This window comes from Lactuca sativa, chromosome 5 (genome assembly GCF_002870075.4).
Source record: "Lactuca sativa cultivar Salinas chromosome 5, Lsat_Salinas_v11, whole genome shotgun sequence".
Taxonomy (NCBI): Eukaryota; Viridiplantae; Streptophyta; class Magnoliopsida; order Asterales; family Asteraceae; genus Lactuca; species Lactuca sativa.
Window position 1 is genome coordinate 253373633 of NC_056627.2, and position 20599 is coordinate 253394231.

Below are 20599 nucleotides of genomic sequence, written 5' to 3' on the forward strand. Positions count from 1 at the left end.
TAAGGACTTTATGACTTGCAAGCCATCGACCTTCAATGGAAAAGAAGATCCTATCGGAGTAATGGACTAGATCTCGGAAATGGAGTTGGCTTTCGTGACTTGTGATTGCCAAGGCAAGTTACAAACTACCTTTGGGGAAAACCCTAAGCCCTAATGAGCCACTGCAATTAACTTGGGCAAAGTTCTTAGTGCACTTCAAGCGCAAGTACTGCTCGGCCCAAAACGTACTTGAGTTAGAAAACCAATTTCTAACGTTACAAAAGAGGAGTATGATCGTTGATGAACATACGAATAACTTCACAAACAAAATGGAGTTTGCTTTGCGTATTGTCCCAGATGAGTTGGCAAAAATTGACAGGTACGCAAAGGGACTTCCATGGGAGTACGTGGTGCCAGTACATCAGGCACTTACTTTGGAGGCAGCTATCTGGGATGCCAAGTCTGTTGAAGATATGATAAAAGGGAGAGCCGCCAGCAAGGTTGAAGTTGGCGAAAAGAGAAATTTTAAAGGAACTTCAGGTTCCAATAAGAAGAAAAAATTCTCGAAGACTGGTTCGAGAAAGTTTGGAGGAGGAAGCAAAGCCAAGTGGTGTGACAAGTGTAAGAAGAAACATGCTGGGAAGTGCAGTGTGGAAGTCACTTGTTACAAATGTGGAAAGCCAGGACATTATGCGAATGAATGCACCTTCAATAAGAACGTATGTTTTGGATGCAATGAAGAAGGGCATATTTTGAGGGATTGCCCGAAGAAGAAGGACGTAGCAAAACCCAATCTACCACCAAAGCTGAAGGCAAGAGCCTTTCAGATGACACTCGAAGCTGCGAAAGAAGAAGCCGATGTCGCTTCAGGTACCTTTCTCATAAACGAATTGTCTGCCCAAATTTTGTTTGATTCTGGAGCCAATTACTCCTTTATATCGCATGAATTTGGTAGAAAGCTAGCTTTTCCTGTAGATATGCTAGTTAATGCTATAATGGTCGAGATTGCTAGTGGCAAGTTTGTACCGGTTAGCCATCGTATAAAAAACATCCTCATTGACTTGGATGGGAATAAGTTCCAAGAGGAATTATTGCCTATCGAGTTAAATGGATTCGACATAGTTTTAGGAATGGATTGGCTTAGCGCCAACGATGCAGAAATACTATGTAGAAAAAAGATAGTAAAAGTAAACCCGCCAGGGAAAGAGTCGTTTATGGTGTATGGAGACAAACGTAGAGTAAATTCTGGAATCATTTCCCTAATGAAAGCCAGAAAGTGTTTGGCCAAGGGATGTACATCATATCTAGCGTTCGTGATCGATGCTAAGATGGAAAAGAAGGAGGTGCAGAATATTCCGGTGGTGTGTGATTATCCAGAAGTCTTTCCCGAAGATCTTCCCGGATTGCCCCCTGATCGACAAGTAGAATTTCGTATCGACTTGTTACCAGGAACGACGCCGATAGCAAAAGCACCTTATCGATTAGCGCCAATCGAAATGAAAGAACTTATGACACAACTTCAGGAGTTAATTGACAAAGGTTTCATTCGACCAAGTTCATCGCCCTAGGGAGCCCCTGTGTTATTTGTAAAGAAGAAAGACGGGAGCATGAGAATGTGCATCGATTACAGAGATCTGAACAAAGTGACGATAAAGAACAAGTACCCATTGCCAAGGATCGACGACCTGTTCGACCAGTTACCAGGTTCGAGCTATTTCTCGAAGATCGATCTTAGGTCGGGATACCATCAACTAAAGGTAAGAGAGCAGGATATCGAAAAGACTACGGTTAGAACGAGATATGGACACTATGAATTTTTATTTATGTCGTTCGAACTAACCAATGCCCCAATAGCTTTCATGGATTTGATGAATAGGGTTTGTAAACCATTCTTAGATAAATCCATGATAGTATTCATAGACGATATCTTGATTTATTCTAAAAGCAAGCAGGAACATGAAAAGCATCTACGTGAAGTGCTAGAAGTCCTGAAAAAGGAGAACATGTATGCAAAGTTCTCGAAATGTGAATTTTAGAATCAAGAAGTCCAATTTTTAGGTCATGTGGTTAACCAAGAAGGAATAATGGTTGACCCAGCAAAGATTGAAGCTGTAATGAAGTGGGAACAACCAAAAAGTCCTATAGAGATTCGAAGCTTTTTAGCATTAGCTGGATATTACCGAAGGTTTATCCAAGGCTTTTCTTCGATTGCTACTCCATTAACAGCTTTGACCCACAAAGGAGCCACTTATGCTTGGAATGAGAAGCATAAGGAAGCCTTTGAGAAGTTGAAGAAGAGATTGTGTGAAGCACCGATTCTTTCATTGCCTGAAGGAGTTGATGACTTCGCAGTTTATAGCGATGCATCTGGAGTTGGGTTAGGTTGTGTTCTGACCCAAAGGGATAAAGTGATCGCGTATGCATTGAGGCAATTGAAGGAGCATGAAAAGAACTACCCCACTCATGATCTGGAGTTGGCAGCGGTAGTATTTACCTTAAAGATATGGAGGCATTATCTTTATGGCACAAAGTGTAAACTTTTCACTGATCATAAGAGTCTCCAATATCTCTTTAATAAGAAGGAATTGAACATGAGGCAACGACACTGGTTAGAGTTACTCAAGGACTACAACTGTGAGATACTTTACCACCCGGGTAAAGCAAATGTTGTTGTTGATGCTCTCAGTCGGAAGGTAAACCTTGAAAAGAAAAAGGCCAAGAGCGTTGAGAATTGAAGTTGTCTCAACAATTGTGGAAAGTATAAAGAAAGCTCAAGAGGAAGCTTTAGAGAAAAATGACCGAAAGGAAGAACGTTTGGGCAAAACGTTAGTGTTCAGTACAAACAACCAAGGGTTGAAGGTATTCCAAGATAGGATTTGGGTACCTAAGACGAGCGGAATAAGAGATCTTCTGATGGAAGAATCTCACAAGACCATGTACTCGATTCATCCCGGTAGTACAAAAATGTATAGGGATTTAAAACCCTATTATTGGTGGCCGACGATGAAGCTCGATGTTGCTAAGTATGTGGCCGAGTGTGTAACTTGTGCTAGGGTTAAGGCACAACATCAGAAACCGTATGGGAGTTTAGAACCTTTACCCGTACCCATGGGTAAATGGGAAGACATCACCATGGATTTTGTGACTAAACTGCCCAGAATAAGGAACGGTCACGACATGATTTGGGTGGTCATTGATCGCTTCACTAAGAGTGCGCATTTCATAGCAGCCAAAGAGAAATGGTCTATGGATAAACTTGCGAATTCTTACGTGAAGGACATTGTGAGACTTCACGGTGTTCTGTTAACGATTGTGTCCGATCGTGACAGTCGTTTTACCTTGAGATTTTGGAGGACTCTATAAGAGGAATTGGGTACCAAGTTGTGTTTGAGTACAGCTTACCATCCGCAAACCGATGGTCAGAGCGAGCAAATGATTCAAACATTGGAGGATATGCTGAGAGCATGTACCCTAGAATTCCAAGGTAACTGGGATGAACACTTACCTTTAGTAGAATTCTCCTATAATAATAGTTTCCACTCAAGCATTAAGATGGCACCTTATCACGCTTTGTATGGGGAAAAGTGTCAAACGCCATCATGTTGGCTGGAAGCTGGGGAAAAGCAGTTTATGGGACCTGAAATAGTCCATGAGACTGCTGAAAAGTTGAAAGTGATAAAGGAAAGGATGTTAGCTGCTCAAGATCGACAAAAGAGTTATGCTGACAAGAAAAGACAACCGATAACCTTTGAAGTTGGAGATTCGGTTTTACTTAAAGTCTCGCCGTGGAAGGGACTTATAAGATTTGGTAAAAGAGGGAAGTTGAGTCCATGGTTTATTGGACCATTTAAAGTTCTTCAGAGGTCGGGAATCAAGCTTACAAGCTAGACTTACCTGAAGAACTGGAGGGTATTCATAACACCTTTCATGTGTGTTACTTGAGAAAGTTCACGGGAGATGTGCCCGACATAATTCCGATTTCTGAGTTAAGGTTGGATGAAAACAAGAAGTTGATTGAAGAACCTGAGGCAATCGTTGAACGTAAGACTATGAAGTTACGACGCAAGATGGTCAATTTAGTGCTTGTGCACTGGAAACATACAAATGGACCAAATCACACTTGGGAAACGGAGAGTGACATGATGAGTCGCTACCCGCAGTTGTTTGGTGATATGTGATTCCGGGGACGGAATCATCCTAAGGGGAGAGAATTGTAACACTCGTGTTTCTATCCTAGATATTTATATTGAGTTGATAGTCTAGGTTAACCTTTATAGCTCATTTTGAAGAAATGAAAAGGAATTATGTGAATATTATGTGAATTATGTGTTTTATGCTTAATTATTAGGGCTTAATTAATTATGAATAAAAATAAGCATCAAAATTAAAGTGAGAGATAAGCCCGATATCTTTACATAAAGTTGTAGTGGTCGAAACAAGGATTTCGGGGATATAAAGAATACCAAAATCCGAGTTATAATGAAGAAGTTATGACTTGTCGAAGTTTCACGACAAAACCGGCACGGTGCTGAATGTCGTAAAAAGTGAGTTTTTGATAAACTACTTTTTAGCCTTATTAATCTAAACGAAAGTCATAGTATTCGTTAAACCGAGAAGTTCGATAAAAAGAACGCCCAAATCTGAATTCGTATGAGGAAGTTATGATTTTTCGAAGTTCCAACTTAGCAGTAGACAACTAAAAACTCGAATTTTAGATCGAGCGATTTTTAGCCGACACAACCTAAACGATAATTGAAGGTCTCGTCATTAGGAGCACAACGGTAAAAAGTCTGACGAAAACGGACGTCGGATGAAGAAGTTATGAATTTTTAACGGATTTCTTGTCCCGGTCTGTTAAAAATAATAATATAAAATTTAAAGTCCAAATTAGCCGACGAAGTCTAAACGAAAGTTGTAGAGCGTAATTTTAGCTACGCGTGCATATAAAGAACATCAAAAACAGAGCTTGTATGCGAAAGTTATGGATTTTAGAAGTTTTGGCGCAAAAATCGAGAAAATTCGCATAGTCACGAGTTGCCACGTCACCCTCGCTGAAAAAGTGCCACGCGTACTACTGAGTCACCAAGCTGCTGAGTCACCAAAGCTGCTGAGTCATGCGAAGCCACGTGTCGGATCCTGATTCGACCAAGGAGGAGGCCCAATCCGAAGCAGCCAGCTCTCCGGCCGAAGCTTCGCCCTGCTGCCGCGTGTTCCGAGCCTCACATAGCCTAGCTCCGAACCTCGCATGTGCACCAGTAGGCCGCGGTCCAATCAGAAGCTGCCACTGAGCCCCTCACACGCGCAACCCTCGTGCGAGCCACCCCCCTGCGAAGCCTCTCAGTCGTTGGATCAGAAGACTCTCAGCCCTTGGATCAGAAGCTTCACCCGATAAATAAAAGGCTGCGAGCCTTCTCGGATATTTTTAAGAAATTGACATATTTAGCCCCTTTTTCATATTTTCTTCACCTTAATCTTCCGTGAAGCCCCGATATCGATTGTAAAGCCCGGAATACTCCACGAAGTGCCCGTGAAGCCCGGAAAATTTATCTTTTTGGTTTTGAAGCCCGACTTTTGCAAATCCCGGTTTCTCAATAAAACTCCTGGTTTTATTAGAAACGATCGTTTTAGGAAACGAATTGCTGCCCGATTTTCATCAAAATATGTGAGTGTGTAGTTACTTTCAATTTACACATAGATATGAAGTATTTACCTTGAAATACGTGTTATGTGTAAATATATTAATTGTTTAATTGAGGTGACTGTTGAATTGATGTTTTATACAAGTTTTAAATTGTATATGCTTTTTATCTACAAAATATGTTGGATAGAACATGGGTAGATGAAATAGTTGATGTGTGTTAAAAAGGTGAGAGGCCTCGATGTTGTTGTTGTTGTTGTTGTAGTCATCTAGCGGAGTATAGATGACGACCACAGACTTTTCTATACAGTCTAGTGGAACACTAGCAGGTTCACAACTTGTAGGTGTTGATGAATTAAATGTTCATTGGCATACTCCATCCCCCTCATGGTTGCCTTAAGGACATGTATGGCTAAGGAAACCCCTTAGCAGTAGTGTCCATCCCGATGATAATCCTTAGGCTAGGTCCCTTGTGATAGGTGTTTAGGGACGTAAAGTGAGGACAACAGGAATGGGTAATCAGGGTTATTGGTGATTGGTGAAGTTAATAAGTATATTATTGTGGGTTGAAAACCCTATATGCTCACCAGGCTCCCAAGCCTGACCCACTCAGTTTTTATGATTACAGGTAGTGGACCCCGAGCATAGTCGGAGGACGACGAGAGATTTTTGGATTATAGGCCAGTAGTTGTTAATAACTGTTGAAAGGCTTATAATGTCTTGTTTATGCTTTTGATCTGAATCGAAACATGACATCCCGAGGTTTTGATATATATGGAAAATATATACCTTCTTAATGAAGGATTTTGATAAACTTTTATCATATGTTGTTTGAGGACCAATTCCGCAACATCTTTTAAAAAGATTTCTCTGATTTTATCTTAAAAAGCATAAATTAAATCGGTCTTTTCTGGCCGAGAAATTAGGGGATGTCACATTCGAGAGGCCCAATAGGGGGCTATGAAGGAGTAACATCGTAAGAGCGAGCGTATTGTGGGACAAGTTTCCTCCTTCGATTACGACAGCCAAGGGTTATTGACACTACATCGTAGGGTATTGGTTCCCTATCATGGGGGTGTGCATTGGGTCCTGATGGAGAAGGCGCAGAAATCCCGATTCTCGATTCATCCCGAGGGAATGAAGATGTATAGGGATCTTCGACCCGATTAATGGTGGCCTAGCATGAAGTGGGATGTCGCCTGGTAAGTGGAGCGGTGCTTGACCTGCAGGAAGGTCAAGGCTGAGCACCAGAGGCCACACAGCAAGATGCAGCCGTTAGACATTCCCATGTAGAAATGGGAAGATATTACTATGGATTTCATCACCAAGATTCCCAAGACTGCATGGGGAGTGGATTCCATTTGGGTCATCGTAGATCGGTTGACCAAGAGTGCACACTTCATACCGATCCAGGAGAGCATATAAGCCGAGAATTTGGTCGATATCTACATCCGAGAGGTAGTAGCTCGACACGGAGTACCAGTTTTGGTGATTTCGGACCGAGACGTACGGTTTACTTCCAGGTTCTGGAAGAAGTATCATGATGAGTTGGGTACTCACCTGCACTTCAGCACGGTGTTCCACCCGCAAATAGATGGTCAGAGTGAGCAGACCATCCAAACTCTGGTGGTTATGCTGCGGGCATGCGTTGTAGACTTTGGTGGTAGTTGGGATACCTACCTTCCATTAGTTGAGTTCTCCTACAACAACAACTATCACGCAAGTATCGAACGCCCTCCTTTTGAGATGTTGTATGGGGGGAAGTGTAGGACCCCAATATGCTGGGGTGACGTTGGTCAGAGGGTCATGGGGAGTACGGAAGTGGTACTCAAGACTATAGAGAGGATCCAACAGGTTCAAAGCAGGCTTCAGACTGCTCAGAGCTGGCAGAAATCTATGTTGACAAGCGTCGATCGGATCTGGATTTCCAGGCTGCGGATACGGTACTTCTGAAGGTGTCACCTTGGAAAGGCGTCATTCGATTCAAAAAACGAGGCAAGTTGGGCCCCAGGTACATCGGTCCTTTCAGGGTTGCGGCCCGGGTGGGAAAGGTGGCATATAGACTGGATCTGCCAGCCGAGCTTAGCCAGATTCACAGCACCTTTCACGTCTCCCATTTGCGGAAATGCTTGGTAGACGACTCTTCTGTAGTACCTCTCGAGGATATTCATGTGGATGATAGCCTGAACTACATCAAACAGCCGATAGCCATTCTAGATAGGAAGACAAAGACGTTGAGGAATAAGGAAGTAGAGCTAGTGAAGGTGTAGTGGCAGCACCGCAAGGGCTCAAAATGGACTTGGGAGCCGGAGGATGAAATGAGAGAGCACTATCCTGAGTCATTTTCAGCAGCAACGAACTTCAAGTACGAAGTCTAATTCAAGTGGGGGAGATTTGTAGCATCCAAGATTTTTCTAGGTATTATTATTAGTCATTATAACTGAAGTGTGGTGTGGTTTAGGTTGGGCCGTGCTTGTTGGCTGAAGGAGCTACATACTCGGGGCGTACAAAGCATGGTACGCCCAGCATACTCGCGGAAAGGAAGCGCGGAGGCCAATCATGTACACCCAACGTACCAGGAGTACGCCCAGTGTACGTGTGCAGACCCTTAAACCCTAAAATTTTAGTTAATCCCTATATAAAGAACATAAACCCGCTGTTGGTTCAGCCTCCCTTCACTCCTACCCAGCTAACACGAAAACCCTAGCTCCCTTTGTGTGCTTTTGTGTTCTAGAAGCCATTGTTGAGAGTGTTTTTGTTATTTTAGTGAGAAGAGAAGAAAGGAGCATGAAGAAGAAGCAAGGATCGACCAAGAGCTTGTAGATCCAGAGGATTGACACCATTTCTGACTCTTTTGAGGTATCAAGCTCCATACTTGACCATTGTGTGCTTGGATTTGTTTATTTGGGGTTTTTATGCCCTTTTTGGACCCCATTGTTAGGAGTGTTTGAGTATGGTCGGTTCCAAAGCTTAAGAGTTGTCCTTTTGGACTCTTGGAAGCAACTAGAGTCATAAAAATCAGATCTTGGTGGTTAAGCTAAAACCATGCAAGAGTTAGATGGTCATAAAGTTGGATTAGTGGACCAAATTTTTTTTTTTACCCCAATCTTGCATGCAAGCACATAAAGTTCTTGACTTTATGGTCTAGGAGGTCTAAAAGGACATGGATCTGCATTTTGGACGTAAAGGCTGAATGGATGAACTCATAGGTGAAGCCCCAAGGAAGTTGGCCAGTACGCTGGGCGTACTCCTTGGTACGCCACACGTACTGGGTCAACTTCCTGTATGTGGTCAAGGCCAGCGTACGCCGGCCGTACGTGCCAGGTACGCCGCTCGTACACATGCAGAGTGGACTCCTTGGGTTTTTGGGCCTTAGAAGGTTGGGCCTGGACTTTTGGGCCTCATAGCCCACTGTAAAGCATAAGTTTGGGCCTGGGAATCTAGAGTTAAAAGAGTTGGGCCATGTCGGGCCATTTGGATTATTTTGTTTTAGGCTAAAGACTTGGTAGGAATTATGAAAAGGCCTATTTGAAGCGTTAGGCCCAATTTGGAAAATTGGGCCATTTGTGGACCTTTGGGGAGTCTAGATGGGCCAAGGGTGTTTTGAATGTAATGCACTAGAGTGGGGTCATTTGAATGTTCTCAAATTGGACCAAGGGGTAAAATGATCATTTTACCCCAAGGAATGTTATAGACTCTGATTGAGTGTTATGTATCTCTGATAGTCGAGAGTCATCGGAACAGCTGTTAGAGATTCCTCCGTGAGATGCGACACGCAGTTTACGAGGTGAGTTACCTTCCAGTAGAAGTGGGTCTAAGGCCACAGTGTCGACCCACTAGTAGGAGTGTATGATAGATGGTTGTCTTTGTGATAATCATCTAGGTCGTTACTACCTGATATGTTTTGGTATGATGTTATGTGATAGTGGTAGTAGAATGGGGGAATAGTCCCCAAGTTTGGTTTTTTACGACCGAGGGGTAGTTAGGACACCCCTATATGTCTAACAGAGGAAGGTTGAGCACCCCGGTATGCTCAGCAGGTTAGGTCGGGCACCCAGATATGCCTGGCATGAGGTAGATTGGGCACCCCGGTATGCTTGACAGTATATGTTTCGTATGATATGTGGTATAATTGGGGAACTCACTAAGCTTCGTACTTACAGTTTTCGGTTTTGTTTCAGGTACCTCCTCAGCGAATGGGAAGGAGCTGACACAGTAGCGGCACATCACACTCACACATGTTTTCCGCACAGAGCTTTCTGGGATTGTACGCTGATTTTTAATATTGTTGCTGATATGGTTTTGAGACACGTTATTACAATTCTATGATTTCGTTTGAGATTGGTAATGTTTTGGATAAACTACTTTACGAGTTTCTTAATTAAAAATGAAATTTTTTGGCCTTGAAAATTGGGACGTTACAATTGCACCGATGTTGAAATGATTATTACGAAGGGAGAGAAAATGTGGTGCGATGTGGTGGCCAAGATAGGGTGGGCGACAGTAAGGAGACAAATGCATGGAGGGTTGGTGGTGGCTATAGTGTAGTTGATGAGTGAATAATGAGAATCCTCCTATGGTGAGTGATTAGTGATCAAAGTGCACAATGAAACGAGTACAAAAAACCCAATCCTATTATTTATTGTTATGTGAATGAGATTCAATTTTTTTGGCATTGTGTTGAAAAATTAGAAATTACCAATTAGGTTTGTTAGATTAGGGGCTTATGGTTAATAGTTAGTAATTATTTGTTGTTGAAACTTGAAATCAAGTTTATAGTTGATATATTTTGATTTTTTGCCTATAGGTTGTTATTTGTTATTGAAACTTGAAATCAAGTTTATAGTTGATATATTTTGATAATTTGATTGTAGGTTGCTATTTGTTTTTTGAAACTTGAAATCAAGTTTATAGTTCATATATTTTGGTTATAGGTTGCTAGTAACAAAATTTTCAAATTACAATTCGATGATAGAGAAAACAATGGTGAAGGAACATAAAAAAGGGCTAATGAAAATACACAAGTTCCTCAATCTAACCAACCTACGCCAAAACCACAAGAACCATAATCTAATGAATCTACTCCAGAACTACAAGAACCACAATCTAATGAACCTACTCAAAAACCAAAAGTGCCACAATCTTTTGATTTGAATGATCTTCCTTCGGATCACAGGCGATAGGCTGAAGATTACATCTGATAATCCTTATCAAAGTAAGGATGAACATACAACCCGTTAGACTGGACCGGACCGGACTGGACCAAAAAAAAACAGGACCGGACCCGAATCGAACCGGATATTCTTATAGGTGGACCGGTTTTCGGGTTTTGTTTTTTACAATAATCAAGTTTCGGGTTTTGACCAAACCAAACCTAGAATAAGGTTGTTAACCCGGACTAGACCAGAAGACCAAAACTTATTAATAACTTACTGATATTATTTCATTTTTTGAGCGTACACAAAAAAACCAATTGAAGTCGATACACAAAATATATATATATATATATATATATATATATATATATATATATATATATATATATATATATATATATATATATATATATATATATATATATATATATATATATATATATATATATATATATATATATCGATGGCTGTTCTTAGTTGATACACTGCTGGTATCGATCAATGATTTCTTCCCTAGGCTACTAATCTTGTACTCTCTAATACTTCCTCTCCTCTACAATGGTGATTGAAAATTGGGTTGGTTCCATAGAAGAAAATCAAAGTCAAGTAAGTCTAAATATGTTTATGTTTGATGTCGTCAGTCGTAATCTGCTTTACATTAGTATTACACCGCTCAATTAAATGTATTGTGATATATATCTTTGTTTAATGAAAATATAGGCGTGCATCTCTAGCCAATAGTATGGGTTTCTTATGGATCTTTTTTTAATGAAAAAGTAAGGATTTTCTTGCAATTAACGATTAACCCATGAGCCAATTGCCGCTCTTTTAAATGTATTTGTTGTTGTTGCCTGTATTGCTATTTTTGTTAATGCAAAGATTTTTTTTTAGGTCTAGTGTTGAACTCTTGATCGTACATGCTTGGTATAAGTGATTATTCTTTAATATTTGTCGAATGATTGTTGATTTTTGATGTTGTAATGGCTAATGTTAAAATTATTGAATTTTGATTTTGTAAGTTGTAACAGCTAATGTTAAATTGTTTATTTTTGATTCTTGAATGCCTTATTTTGAATGCCTAAGTAATTATTTTTACTTTATTGTATTGTAGGATGATGATGCCTTTGTTGATAATACGCCACATATTATTGATGATGATGATGTTTATACCGACAAAAGAGACATAAATAGTGAAGATAACACCTTATTGCCACAGAAAAAAATAAAAGAAAACGGGGACCACGAAGAAAAGGGCAAAATGTTGGGATTCTATGGAAGTGGTTATGGGCGAAGATGGAAAGAAAACCAATAAATTTAAGTGTAAGCATTGCTTTAAAGTCTTTAATTCCGATATAAACATAAATGGAACTTCTAGCTTACTTAGACATGCGAACAAATGCCAACAAAATCTGGATAATATTATAGAGCAAAATACTTTACAATTTAAAAAACAACCTTTTTGGGGATGGTACTAGTGTCATCGTATGGAAACACGATGAGGATAGGATTAAAAAAGCTATGCTAAACATATTTGTTGTTGGTGAATTCCCGTAAAATAGTTTGTACCAGCGGTTTTGATGAAGCCGACAAATTTAAACGACCGAGAAGTTGGTCGTTGTGTATATCTGTGAGATCGTTGCTTGCCATGGGGTGCCAGTCTCTATTGTATCAGACTGTGATATTCGGTTAACCTCCCATTTTTAGCAGAAGTTTCATGAGGAACTGGGAACCAGGCTGCATTTCAACACAACTTATCATCTGCAGACCGATGGCCAGAGCGAGTGGACCATTCAGAACCTCGAGGATATGTTGCAGGCCTGCATCATTGATTTTGGTGGGAGTTGGGACTCCTACCTACCCCTTACAGAGTTCTCCTACAACAACAATTCTCATTCGAACATTGGTGCTCCACCTTTTGAGCTGTTGTATGGGCGGAGATGTCGTACCCCGGTCTATTGGGACGGGGTTGGTCACAGGGTGATGGGACGGACAAAGGTGGTTCTGCAATCTACTGAGATGTCGTACCCCAATACTTGTTGTATTTGGTTAAGTTATTAATGATTATATTTATAATTTTATGATGGTTTTGTTGTTAAATATTTTATCCATACAAGTGACGATCGTTGCGTCGGAATCTGCTTTTAGTAATTGCGGTAACACGTTTGAATACATCGATTGTTGAAGCTTTAGTATGTACCTAAGATTGGGTAAGAAAATCATGCAAACTCATTATAGATGATGATGAAGACATATTGAAGGATGATGACATAGTGTTAGGTAGTAAATTTAAATCATCTTTTATTTATTTTTTGTTTGTTAAAAAAATTTAGATACTCACTATCCTTTGGTAGTAAATTTAAATCATCTTTTATTTATTTATTGAAGTTTAATTGTTTTTTTTTTCATAAATTGTTTGTTTTGGTATAATGGTAATTTGGTTAGTGCATGGTTATTATTAGTTTGGTACAATGATAGTTTGGTTATTATTATTTTGGTACATTAATATTTTGGTAAATTTGGTTTGCTACTTATTACCTTTACATTCATCTTGAATTATGTATTTTTTATTCCAATGGTACAAACAACAAAAATATGAATGATGGATATTAGGTAGTAATATTATAACTTGAAATAGTATGATAGAGACTAGAGAGTAATATTACAAACAAAACCTGAAACCATAACAACAAAGATACAAAACCCAGTTTGTTACCCGGAACAAGGTCGTCTCGAAACCATAAACAACACTGTAAAAGTATAATTCGATCCAAAACCCGAAACCCGGTTTAGTACTCGGAACAAGACTGAACCCGGACCCGTTACACCAAAAAACGATCTGGTTTTTGGGTAAGGTAATTCATGATTTTCGGTCTTCGGGCAGGTCCAGTCCGGGTTTGGCCCGTTGCTCATCTCTATATCAAAGTGATGAAATAAGGAACACATATTTGATTAATGGACCTTGTCAACTAAAGGGGAATAGTTTTGAATTTATATTATTTGGTAAGAAGCTAAGACGTTTTGTTGTGGAATGGTTTACTGAATTTCCATGGTTAGGTTATAGCATTAAAAAGAAAAAGGTGTATTGTTTGTGTTGCTACTTGTTTAGAGACATGGTCGGGGAACAAGGTGCAAGAGATGCATTTATAAGTGAATGATTTGATACTTTGAGTAAAAAAATCATTCTGAAAACATACGGGTAATATTGAAAGTTACCACCATATGACACAATAAAAGTGTGATTTGCTATTGAGAAAAAAACAATATATTGTTCAAGTCTTTCATAATCAAACGGAACTTCAGAAAAGTAATTATGAAATTCGATAACGTGCTACAACTCGTACTTGTAGATTTTTATTGAAAAATACGTTACCATTCCGTGGACATGATGAGATGGAGAGTTCTAATAATAAATAACTTTTCATTGAAATCATATCTTTGATTAGAGAAGATATAAAGAATATTTTTAATGTTACTTTAGAAAATGCTCCAAAGAATTTAAAAGTTGACTTCTCTAACAATTCAAAAAGATATTGTCAATTGCTTTTCAAAAGGAATAATGAAGTCTATATATGATGAAATTGATAAATATGTGTTTGGTATATTAGTTGATGATTCTAGTGATGTTTCCAAAAAAAAACAAATGGCGATATTTTTGAGATATTTTGATAGACTTGGGATTGTAAAGGAATGATTTATTGGCGTTGTTCATGTGTTGGATACATATTCCTTGACTCTTAAAGTTGTCATCGATACTATGTTCACGATAACAACATGAGTATGGCTAATGTGAGAAATCTTAAAATATTTATTTCTTTAATATGATATTAATTTTCTTATGTCTTATATTTGCTTATTAATTTTTTTATGTCTTATATGTTTTTACTAATTTTCTCAAAATAAATAGGTGAGGGGGGCAAGGTTACGACGGAACAAGTAATATGAGTGGTGCATTCAACGGTTTGAAATCTTTGATATTAAGTTTTACACATTATATATTGTTTTGCACACCAACTTCAATTATTGGACGTAAGTGTAGCAATGAAACATGATGGTGATGAAGAATTCTTTGAACAACTAGATTTGGTGGTTACTGTCGTTGGTGGTTCTTGTAAGAGAAAAGATATGATACAAGAAATGCAAAAAGAAAGAGTTGAATCCGAAATTGGTCTTGGTGAAACTGTAACAGGAACAAGGTTGAATCAAGAGTTTTCTCTTTTTCGGGCTGGAGATACTAGATATGGTTCACAATATAGAACAATTGTAAGTTTGATGAATTTGTTTTCAGAAGTTGTTGCGGTCCTTAAATATGTCAAAGATGAGGGGTCTACTGTATCTAACGATAGTTAAACAAAGGGTATTTTTTCATATTTCAAGACACTTGAGTTTGTGTTTCTTTTACACTTGATTTTGGAAATTTTAGGCCTCACGAATACCTTGTCAAAACATCTTAAAAAAGATCAAGATATTTTGGAAGTGACTTCGTTAGTAAAAGGGGAAAAGAAAACATTGCTAGTTTTTAGAAAAGATGGGTTTCCACAGAAGGTATGTGCTTTTTGTGAAAAGCATAGTATTGAAATTATGGACATGTCATAATATTATGTTACCCCACAAAAGCGTAGGACCAATACGACTAATCAACATCATTTTGAAATAGTTATTTTTAACACGATTTTGGATATGAAAATTCAAGAATTTGGGGATCAATTTAATGAAGTCGGCATGAAATTTATTCACAACATGGCAGGTTTGAGTCCTTGTGACTAATTTTATAGTTTTGATAAAGCAAAGCTGTTGAAGCTAAGTGATATATACAAAAATGATTTTGACGATTCAGAAATGATGCATCTTAATAGGCAAGTTGATATTTATTATCACTTTTTGTTCCATGATGAGAAAATTTTCAACTTGAATAGAATTGCAGATGTCTCCCTTTTGTTGGTGGAAACTGGGAAGCACCTCTTTTTTTCTTTGGTTTATGGATTATTAAAACTAACTTTGGTATTATCCGTCGCAACTGCAACCGTTGAACGGTATTCTTATGCAATGACGTTGTTGAAGACCGATTTGCATAATAGAATAGGTGATGATTTTATGAATAGTGCTTTGATTTGTAGTGTAGAAAAGAAGTACTTGAGAATGTTAAGATTGAAAATGTAATTATTCGTTTTCAGAAAATGAAAGAGCGAACATGTAAACTTTAAAACATAACTTTATTATGGATGTTGAACTTTATGTCTGATGAAATTGTGGTTTTTTTTTTTCTTATTGCATATCACACGATTGTTTTGTGATACCCCATATTTTGAATCTCGCTCTAGAAAGGACAAAATGATCTTTTTATTTGAACTAATAATGTCCAACATTATTTCATTCAACCAAATGGATGCGTTTTTGGTCAAAAAAAAATACAAATTTTACCAAACCACATGGACCAAAACTAGAATGTACTCTTGATTTTATATCATGTGTATTCCAAAAATAACAAATCTTACCAAACCACATGGACCAAAACTGTAGTGTACTCTTGATTTTATATCATGTGTATTTCTCTTAGTAGTTAGGAGAGTACATCGGAGCAAGTGATATCCAGCCTAGCTGGGTTGATGCATCAAGTTTTATACCCATAAGAAGCGTGAGATCAAAAGTTTGATTCCCTTAAGCTACCTCTTGTACTGATGTATGTGTGAAAATTTTTCCTAAAAATTCATATGGAGGTTAGGTTTGCCCTATAAAAAAGTTTGATCCTGTGATTGTGATGGTGCTGAAATATAATAGGCTTTGGTTTAATTTGTTTACCGTTTCTAAGAAAAAAAAAAGGAGGGTACTTAGGAAAGGGTCGTATTTTGGAATAGGATTACCTACGTAGGAAAAGGTCGTATTTTGCCTAGAATGGAATTATATGTAGCCAGGCCTACAAGGCTACAACCTATAAATGTCGGCTTATCTTCAGTCAACGAAAGTGCCATATATCTAATATTTTCTTTGATGTGAACAACAGTAAATGCCCATAACTCCATATGCATCATCTTGTGGTGTATGATGTAACATTGATGATTTTCTAGGTGTACACCGTTGCATTCATTTCGTTGATCATTGTAGTTTTGCAAAATTAAAACAAAGAAAGTTATCTGTGCAATGTTGATCATCAATTTGTGAAATTTGACGATTTAAAATATATGGTTCGTATTAGATTCAGTATTTAAAATAAGCGGTTTAATGAACGGCTATTTATGTACGTTAATATTATTGTGTGTGTATTATATATGCATGACATATTTTATAAGGAAATTTTAATCTAACTTTTTTTTTTCAAAATGACCATTTGGTCCGGAATGGGGCATTCCGGATCTGCTTTAATATTCGGTAAACTGGTAAATAATTTTGATCCGGTAATCTGTTTTTTTTATAAATATTCTTTAACCCGTTTCAAACTAGATTTCGTCATTCATTTGTTTAGGATTATCATATATCCCATTCCGAACACTACTAAAATTGAAATTATATTATGATAACAGTGAAAAATTTAGTTTTTATATGTAACTTTCAAATTTCTTTCTAATTATATGCATTTATTTTAGATTATACGTTAAAAATGTTTAAAATTTATGTAATTATATACTGTAGTTATTACAGGGTGTTTTGTGAATTCTATTTTTGCTAAGGCCATTATAGGATTATATGTACTTATACATTTATACTACATAATATTTTTTTTATAAAAAAATCCTGATTTTTGTTAGTTCAGGAAATGTCTGGAATCCGAAAATCATGTCTGAAATAGATAGAAGTCTCCGGAATACAAGGAACCAGTTGCTGAATTTTTGTCCGAAATATATGGTCCAGACTAGCGTTCCGAATTTTTTGTCCGGAACATACATACAAAAATCCCTAATTAATTATTCTTTTGATTGTAGCACGATAGAACATACGAAGTGGTTGTTACTACAATCTATAGCTTGAACTTGAGCGTGAAATTATAGCGTGTTTACAAAACTAACCAGTTTGTAGGGTCATGTTTAGGCAATCATGTTTTGGTGATTACGTGTATATGCCGATGGGTGTTGAATGTCACCTTTTACTAGGTCACTTTCTTATGTGCAAAGAATTTATTACTTTTGATCTGGTTAACATACAAGAGCTTCTATTTCCGGTTGTCGACTATTGGGTTTGCTTTAACAAGAAAGCATTCTGCTTGGTCACCGACTTGTGGTTCATGGATTTTTTCCATCCTAGTTCTTGTTTTGTAGAATTCAGAGAACGTGTGTTTCCATTTGTGCCATTTTCACATTCGGTGAGTATGGCTGACCTTATGTGTAACGACGTGAAAATTTAAAACATTTTTTTTGCATTTTTAAAATGCATACTCTTCATAACACATCATATAGAAAATCTCTTTTATTCAATTACAAAGTAGAACTCCATTAATAATCCAGGATCCTCATAACTCTTTCTCTGGTGTGTACAATCAAGCTGGTGCCGTCCCACGATCCCAAGAGGAAAACCTGAAACACATAACACATAACATGGTAAGCACAAAGCTTAGTGAGTTCCCCAAAATACCACATACATCATATATTAGCCACTCGAGGCTATAACTCTGTTTGACCCTCTGGTCAATGTGTCTCAGTGGGACCCTCCAGTCCCATAACTCTGTGGACCTCCCGATCCTAACTCTGTAAACTCTGAAACATACATAGCATAAATCACATAAAAATCATGCAGTGTATCATATCATATAATGGCATACAAAATACTTTGTCACATAACTCTAATTACAACTCTAGGTAAAGTATAGTGAGAAGACTCACCTCGAATGAAGAACAACTCCTATAAACATTGTTGTCACGCACCGGCATCTAACTTTGTGCCAAACCCACAATTATCTCAATTAGGAGCTAAGTCCAACCTCTCACTTATTGGGTCTAAAGATAGACCGCCTACCTGCCCATTAATGCCCTGAACCTATTGGGCCCACCAAGGCCCAATAATAAATGGGCCCTCACACGGCCCAAATCCCAAACAAAAAGGCAAGCCCAATCCAAGGGCCCCAAGGCATATATATATATATATATATATATATATATATATATATATATATATATATATATATATATATATATATATACTTCTCTGGTCCAAGACTCTATTGCATGAAACCCAAACTCCATACATAACCCAAAAGCCCACTGAAGGAGTTACGCGGGGCGTACCTCCTTGGTACGCTCAGCGTACTCAAGCGCGCCTGAAACTGATTGGGGACCTCAACCTACTACGCTGCGCGTTCTGAGACTTACGCCCAGCGTAAGTCCCAGACTTATCCTTTCTCTATTTTTAGTCTGAACAGGTTAAGTCATAGGCTCATATCACAAATCTAGGCTCTCTACTGCCTCTTAAGTCATAAAGTCGAAACCTTTGAGCCTTTGCATGGCTGAAGAGGTCACCAACCACTTCAAACATATAACATCTTTCCCCATTAAGCCCTAATCTCATGCATGACTTAGTCTCAAAGTCCAAGATGGGATTTTTATGAACCCACAACGCATAATTCACTGAAATAAGGCAGATTCTAGCTTATGGAGGCCATTTGCTCATAAAGTCTCCATCTTGGGACCAAAAACCCTAAAAGTTGGTCCATCAAGCACAAAACAAAAATGATAAGAAAAGCTCTGAGCTTTTTACCTCTAAGTGAAACTCCACCCTCTTTAGAACTCAAATCCAAGCTTGTACTCCATCTTCTAGCCTCCACAAGAACCTCATCTTCTTCTTTACTATCACACAATGAAACTCTCTAGCTCAAAACATGCACACACAAACTTTAGAACAATGAGGATGCTCTCTTAGGGTTTCTCTCTGTGAAATGGTGGCTGAGGAAGAGACTATATCATTCCTTTTATAGTCCTCTAGTCCCATTTAGGGTTTTGCATCTTGACTAGTTACGCCCATCGTAACTTTGGTACGCCCAACGTACTTCATGGAGTCCATGTTTATTATAAGCGAATGAGTACGTGCATTGTACTCTTCAGTACGCCCAACGTACTCCTTTGCAACATTTCCCATTTAGGGGCTAATCTTGAAAATTTGGAGAAGAAGAAGGGTTAAATAGATATACCTAAATTCCCGGATGTTACAATTCTCCCCTACTTAAATTAGATTTCACCCTCGAAATCGCTCCTTACCGCACATAGATCGAACCCAACTAACCGAGATGCAATACAGCAAGTCCTCAAACCATACAACAATCACTTCCGCAGATACTCGATCCCACTAGGGACCCCTGACCCGAAAGGGGCAGACCCAACTGCCGTTGCGGGACTCAGTCTGAATCTTCAGTGCTTGAAAACTCTTGTGGTCTATCTCCTTGCCAGACCACCCTCGAATCATCATCCTGTTAACATCTCGTCGTCTAATAGACCCTAAGAACACTCTACCAACCCTGATTCCCTGCTCGATCTCGATCGCAAACTCTAAAGGACAGGAACATCATAATCTCCCCCTTTCTCCAGGACCTACTGCAAGAACCATCATTAGGATTCATCAGAGGGGATGAACCCAAAACTCTCATCTCGGACACCAGAAAGTGATCATGCTCACCTGGAAATATCCTCTGACCTCTATAAACCCAAAAGATGAACCTCAAGCTCACCCATCCCATAACCAAAAAGGTTTCACCGATTCCCATCTTATAATAACTGTCTCAACTCTTAGTGACGCACAAGTCACGCCGTTCGCTTTCTCTCAAGCAAACACTACAACTCTACTGAAGATCAAATCCCCCCTGAACTCTGTTGATTACTGCCCAATAGTTCCGTTCATCCTGCCGTACCTC

General features: G+C 38.6%; 1 protein-coding gene across 1 annotated transcript; it reads left to right on the forward strand.

Moving 5' to 3' along the window:
- The first annotated feature begins 14811 nt into the window (after positions 1 to 14811).
- LOC111899568 (uncharacterized) lies at positions 14812 to 15930 on the forward strand. Its single transcript, XM_052763658.1, has 3 exons — positions 14812 to 15033; positions 15148 to 15315; positions 15562 to 15930. The coding sequence occupies exons 1-3, from the start codon at positions 14812 to 14814 to the stop codon at positions 15928 to 15930; spliced, it is 759 nt and encodes a 252-aa protein (XP_052619618.1).
- Positions 15931 to 20599: the final 4669 nt, after the last annotated feature.